This window comes from Strix uralensis, chromosome 16 (assembly GCF_047716275.1).
Source record: "Strix uralensis isolate ZFMK-TIS-50842 chromosome 16, bStrUra1, whole genome shotgun sequence".
Lineage (NCBI taxonomy): Eukaryota > Metazoa > Chordata > Aves > Strigiformes > Strigidae > Strix > Strix uralensis.
Genome location: NC_133987.1, coordinates 1,460,959 through 1,467,522, shown reverse-complemented (window position 1 = coordinate 1,467,522; position 6,564 = coordinate 1,460,959). Strand labels below are relative to the sequence as shown.

The 6,564-nt window shown below is 55.3% G+C and overlaps 1 protein-coding gene across 1 annotated transcript; it reads right to left on the bottom strand.

Moving 5' to 3' along the window:
• Window positions 1-1,902: 1,902 nt before the first annotated feature.
• Window positions 1,903-5,470, bottom strand: LOC141950646 (galanin receptor 2b-like). Its single transcript, XM_074885775.1, has 2 exons — window positions 4,840-5,470; window positions 1,903-2,641 (listed from the first exon to the last, which is right to left on the bottom strand). The coding sequence occupies exons 1-2, from the start codon at window positions 5,211-5,213 to the stop codon at window positions 1,903-1,905; spliced, it is 1,113 nt and encodes a 370-aa protein (XP_074741876.1). The 5' UTR covers window positions 5,214-5,470.
• Window positions 5,471-6,564: the final 1,094 nt, after the last annotated feature.

The window sequence follows — 6,564 nt, the reverse complement described above, 5'->3', positions numbered from 1 at the left end:
TGAGAGAAAAGATTATATCATCAATACAGTATGAGCTCAGAAATTGTGGAGTGTTCTCGGGAAATTTGATCATTTTTTTTTCCTATCTGTATATAAAACCAGAGTATTTGAAGTGTGATTTTTTAGAGCAATACAAGAACTGTTATGAGTCAGCACGTTCCTAAGCAAAGAATCCGTTTCCCTACAACCACTGCTGCGCCGTTCATCTGGGGCTTGCCTGGTGCTCCGGGTCTCCTGCAGCCCAAGTGCCTCGGCAGATCAGCTGCCTCATGGTTACCCACTCGCCTTCTCTCCCAAAAGGCCGAGCAGCACTAGTGAAGCTGTCTGCTGCCGCTGCAAACCCACCCGCCCCTCCATCCCCTCCGGCATGCTCCCAGCGCCGGGGTTCTCTAAAGGTGGCTTCTACCCCCAAGGAAAGAGCCCTGGCCCCCGGCTGAAGAGCCCTCGCCCCTGGGAGGGAAGGGCCGGGGCTCGGCTGCAGCCCTGGGGACACGGGACGGGGCCGCTCGGGGCTCCTGGAGGGCTGCGGCTCCCAGGCACAGCACGGAGCCCGGCTGGAGCCGGGACCCGGCTCCCGATTTGCAGAGCGAGAGGATTACCTGAGAGTATGCGGAGAGGCCGTGCAGATGGCTCCGGCGCTGGCCTGTGCCGGGCGAATCAACCCTCCCACCTCGAGCGTCTTCTCCCTGTGCTCAGTAAAGCCGCTCAGATGAGCCAGTGCGGCTCGTGACCTGCCCAAGCGCAGCCTCGGGTTTAATCCTGGCCCTCCCAGGGACTCCCTGCAAGGGCAGAGCCCTGTGCTCCCGCCTCCGCCGCCGGTCACCCGCAGCCCCTGAACTGCATCACCCCCGTGCGCTGGCCAGCGGCTTCGGCACAGTCGTGCCCGCAAGCCAGAGGCATTTGCTTTGCAGGGGATCTGCGTGACACGGCTTCAGCAGCACAAATATTCAGTTAGAAAGCAGAGATAAACTCCAGAGACCAGGCCCTACTTGACTGGCTGCTATTGTTCTTATGAAATATATATAATGAATAATGAAAGCATTTGCAAAATGTCAAGGAGCTACGCATGCTGCTACAGGTTTTTTCATAGATCCAAGTAAATGAGCAGGTGTGCATTTGTGCGCCGAAAAACCAACCTCTGGAGAAGGTCATTGGCATGAATTCAGATTGTGAACACTTCGCATAGCAGGTGTATTCAGCTGTAGAGTGTGCAACACAGGTTATCTGTTTACTGCCCTTTTTTTATACTGAGCAACACTGAAAATGTCTTGGTCCAGTGAATAAGCCACTTCTGGTTTTGTGGACTTTCCCTGGTTAAAAGAGCCTTGTTGAGTGGTCAAAGGTCAAACGCCTTGTAAGCAAATATTGCACATCCTGCACGGAATAAACATTTCAGCCAGGACCACAGGATGTAATGCTTTCCTTTAAACTGCTGAGGACTGTAAAGCTGTTAATAGTCTTTTTTGTCTACTTTTCTGTTTCAAAGCACTCCCTGGTGTCCAGACTGAAAACACAAATGCAACCGTCTTTAGTATAGAAGGGAACAAACATCAATTACTTGATCACATTTAAAGTTCCTCTCCCACGTAGACTGATCCTCAGTGGCTTTGTGTCAAATCCACCCAAAATCCCGCTTGTTTCAGCCCCGTTTCCCAACCTGCACACACAGTGATGGCCCCGCCGTACCAGGGCAGAGCATCCTGGGTCTATTCCTTCCCTCGCATGCAGCATGTTGTGGGAAGATGGCTCAGTTGGCACAGGGAACGGGAAGGAACGACAAGGCCAGAAGCAGTGTATAGCAGTTTCTGGCTTGCTTTTCCAGCATCCTCTCTCACTCAGTGGGAAAGAGTGGCCTGAATCTGGTGACACAGCTGAGCTGGCAGATGGTGTGGAGCTTGGCCACTAAGAAATATGAAGGGGCTTGGAGGAACTGGAAGGGACTGCCATGGAGGCTGGGTTCATCTCGCACCTGTTATTCTCCTCGTGCATCTGGGACACTTCAGTGGAGCCTGCCTCAAATCCAGGCACAATGTGGGCAGCGCGCACCGCATGCACCTTGTTGCGGTGCTTTTTCCTCAAGAGACAGCTGAAAATCTTTTTGAAGCCCTTTCGGAAGTGCTTGGAGACCAGGGCATAGACGATGGGGTTGAGGCAGGAGTTGGCATAGGCCATGCAGTGGGAAAGCAGGCGGAAGGCGTAGGTGGCCTGGTTGAAGGGAAAGTCTCCATAGAGGTATCGGAGGATGACTACATGGTAGGGCAGCCAGCAGAGGCAGAAAAGGATGGTTACAATGATGATCATCTTGGTTACCTTCCGCTTGGCCTTCTTGGACTCTGATATGTCCTCCAGGGGGTCCACTGCTGTCCACAGGTACTTGATGGTCCTGGTGTAGGAGAGGCTGATGACCAGCACTGGGATGACATAGCCGAAGGCAAATGTGCTGGTGTCCATGACCTTGCGTCTCCACTCCTCCCAGCCAGGCATGCAGATGTAGCTGGACTCCCACTCAATCAGGTCATAGTAGCTTAGGTAGGGCCCAGCAAAGACCACAGAGAGGCCCCAGATCACAGCCATGGCAGCCACTGCGTTGTAGGGGGTCCGCAGCTCCCGGGAGCGCAGTGGATAGCGTATGGCCAGGTACCTGGAGGGGAGAGCAAAGCAACCAGCACTGAGATTTCGGCCAAGCTCTGCCTGGCCACACAATCTCCAGGGACAAGAGTTTCCTTCATTCTCCTGGAGGTCCCTGAGCAGTGGCCCTACATGTTATCTCACACCCCATTTGAGGTACAGTCCTGGGTAAAGCAGCTTTTCTCTTTCTAGCAAGGATGCTTCTCCTCCCACAGGCTTAGGCTGGCTCATCCCTCTGTACATGGTGGGTTGGGTTATGTCCCTGAGCTAGGGCCAGAGAGGTGGTACTGTGGAGACCATGCAGCTATCCACTGCTTGGCAGAATTTATCCAGCAGAAAGTTTGAGCTGAGGATTCAGGAACTGGGGAAGCTTCACTGGGTGATGGGCACTGTGCAGGCCCCTGCCCACTGAAGGTGTATTTCCAGCCTTGTCCAGCCTGGCAGGGGTGAGATTTGCTCACTGGAGCTGTGGCTGCCTCCACCTTGGTACCAAAGGGACCGGGGGAGCCCTTGCCTTTTGGCACTGTCTGCTTTCTCAGGCCAGCCCAAAGCAGGCAGTGATGGTCTGTCTGCTCCCTCCAGCAACAGTGGCTAGATGTGGTGTGATGGGCAGCTCTGCTCCCCCACCTCCAGGCAACACCATAGGGCAAAGCTGTCGATGTCAGCAAGGAGAGAAGGTGGCTTGGTGCTTGTGGTTAGGGGATGGAGAGGAGCTGTCAGCACAGACAGGAGCACAGCTGCTGCAGCCTCAGTCTGCCAGCGTCCACAGAAGGATGCTCATTTGATGCACTGTAAGGCCAGCAGAGCAGGTAGATAAGACATGCAGCTGGTGTGACAAAACTCTCGTCGCTTGCTGGTCCTGTCATCCTGAAAGCTGCTGGCAGCTCAGCGAGAATCCCTTCATGTCCTACTGAAATGCAGCCACCTCTTGGGTGGAGCACTGCACTACAGCACACAAGTGCCACCAGAAAGGGAGAGAACGGAGGCACTAGCACATTGCCAAAATGTCCTTTCTTTTGAGATACTGTGCCTGGTTCTGATCTGGCGGGAGAGGCAGACTGCACTCGTGTGATGAAGGTGCAGGGAAGCAAGAGGCTTAAATCATGAGAAATCTTGGGTCTTCCTCATGACAGCAGCCAAACTGTGTAACCACTGGAATCCCAGAGGATATTTTTGCCGGGGATTTCGCGTGACCCCCTCGCCCCAACCAGGAGATGCCCATTTCTGCAGGTGGCACCTGGGAGCTGGACAAAGTGGAAGGGGGCTGAAGAGTAGCCCAGCCACACTTTTTGCTGGGATTTAACCCATCCCAGATACTCCCTGGTACTGAAGGTTCCTTCTGCCTACAGTGCTGTGAACCTCTTCACTGCAGAGGGCTGTTGGGCTCTGTCTTGTCTTGGTACCTTGGAAGCCAGCGCAAGGGGCAAGACGGGACAGGACATGTTCCCTGTGGCAGTCAAGGCTTACCCCAGTGGGGACCTCTTCCTCATCCTGGACCGTAAGCGCGGGCTCCGTCAGAAGTGGGGCAGCTGACAGTCGCCTTTCAGAGTCCTTGGGAACAATGTAGGTGGTACCCATCGGGGCCAGAGCACCCTGGGTGACTTCCCAAGAAGGGACTCGGCTCACAGTGCAGGTGCCCTTCTGCGCACAGTGCCGGAGGGCTGGGGGCGGTGGGGGAACAGGAATTGCTAGATGACAGGTTTTGCCTGGGCTGGCAGCCCCTGGGGAATGGTATGTTTACTGCAAGACTGGGATCTCTCTCGGGTATTTATGTGGCTTCTCTTACGGTGCCCTCTGACCACCTTGCTGCCTGCACACGATGCTTTTCTGAAATGGTGCCTTGGGGATAGCTATTACCCTCCGAGCGGCGTCTCTAATACAGAGCGAGGTGACTCAGTGGGAGTCTGTGGCACAGCGGGGAGCTTAGCTTGGGTCTCAAATGCTCTAACTGCAAGGCAGGTCTTTCCTGCAGAAAGCGCAGACAGGAGCAGCATCAGCTTTGCGTTCAGGAGATCTGAAAGTGCTGCTTGGGGGTTGTTAGGGCAAGAGAGACACGACTGGTCTCCAAACTGCCTTTGGCACGGATCGATACCACCGGGGTTTGAACCATCGGCCTGAAGGTGGCGGGCCACGATGTTCCCGTGCCCTCACTCACTCCAGCTTCGCAGACTGCCCTCCTTCCCCAGCCCAAGGGCATCCTTAGACTGTTACCTGTCCACAGAGACGGCAGCCAGAGTAAAGCTGCTGGCATACATGGTGAGGTAGATGAAGAAGTGGACAGCCTTGCAGACGAAGGAGCCGAAGACCCAGCCCTCAAGGGAATAGATGGTGGCCTGGAAAGGCACGCAGAAGACAATGAAGAAGAAGTCAGCCAGGCTGAGGTTGAGGATGAAGAGGTTGGTAGTGTTGTGGCCCATCTGCCCGTTGCGCAGCAGCACTGCTAGCACCAGGCTATTGCCCACTGTGCCCAGGAGGAAGATGAGGGAGAAGACCACAGGGACAATGACACTGGCAGGGCTGAAGTGGTAACTGTCAGAGGAGTTCCAGTACCCAGCCAAGCTTGCGAAGTCCTCATGCTCCGTCATTCTGTGTCGTGGTGAGACGCTGGAACCTGGGGCAACACAGGGAAAGATGTGAGAGACTAGAGAAACACTGCTTAGCCTGTTAACTTGGCTGATGGGCCTGTTGGCTCACTGGAGACACAGAGCCCCATTTTCAGCTCACTGACCCACATGATTTTCAGCAGTTTCCTCTGGACACTGCTGGCCTGGAGGACAGGTAGAGTTAGGCTGGGGGTAAGGGGTGCCCTGCTGCCCCATTCTGGCCCTGGAATGAATGCACAGCCCATGTTCACAGAATCACAGAATCATTCAGGTTGGAAAAGACCCTTGGGATCATCGAGTCCAACCCTCAGCCCTACTCTACAAAGTTCTCCCCTACACCACATCCCCCAACATCTCATCCAAATGACCCTTAAACACACCCAGGGATGGTGACTCCACCCCCTCCCTGGGCAGCCTATTCCACTCTCTGACCACTCTTTCTCTGAAAATTTTTTTCCTAATATCCAGTCCAGTGTCCCCTGCACCCCAGGGCCTGTGCCTAGGCTCCTGCTATGGGTGGGATAGGCTGGACACCTTGCTCCAGCTGGGCTGGTGGACCCAGGCTGCTGGGGAGCTGCTGGCTGGCTGTGGGCTTTGCAGATGGGAACCCCCTGGGGTGGGTTTTCCTAGTGCTGTCCCCCAGAGCCCTCTCATGCTCTCTGCCCTCCCGCAGCTGGCTGCCAGCTTGGTGTTGGGCACCGCCGGCACTCCACAGCTCTGCACAACCCTGAGCTCTTCTCCTGTGTGTGGCCATGGGTGTTACCAGTGCAGAGCGGACCAGGACAGGCCTTGGTCAGCGAGGGGCTGCTGCCCTCCTGACAGAGGGCCCTGACGAAGCCTGAAGTCTCTGTAGGACTTGGCCTCCCTCAGCCTGCAGGGTGAACTCTGAATAAAATGTGTTCTGTTCCCAGCTCTGTGCTGCCAGGCACATTTGGTCAGGGCCCAGGGGCAAGGGCTTGCCACATGTGCTGGCCACCATGGCCCCTCAAGGCCAGCCCCAGGCTCATCTCCTGGGCACCCCGCACTGCTGCTGTGTCTGCCCCGAGCCCTGTCGCAGGCTTTTGCCAGCCCTCCATCCTGCCCCCTCGCTCTTCTTCTCTGTTTGTTTGGCTCCCCATCCCTGTCCTCAGCAGATCAGATCACCAACATGTAACACAGGCTCTGGATGTGTAACCAAAAGAACAGTATGTTCTCTTGTAGGTGGATGACAGTCAGGCAACCAGAGGGAGGGAGAAGCATCTGAACTGTAAAATTCTCTGTGAGGCACCAAAAGCAGGAGCTGCAGTAGGTCCCAGGCCCCTAGGGCTGTGCCCCCATCTTCTACATTCCAGTC

Coding starts and splice junctions, on each gene's coding strand:
- LOC141950646 (XM_074885775.1), bottom strand. CDS start 5,213: ATGACGGAGCATGAGGACTTCGCAAGCTTGGCTGGGTACTGGAACTCC. Junction 2,642..4,839: donor GCTGCCGTCTCTGTGGACAG/GTAACAGTCTAA, acceptor TCTCCCCTCCAG/GTACCTGGCCATACGCTATC.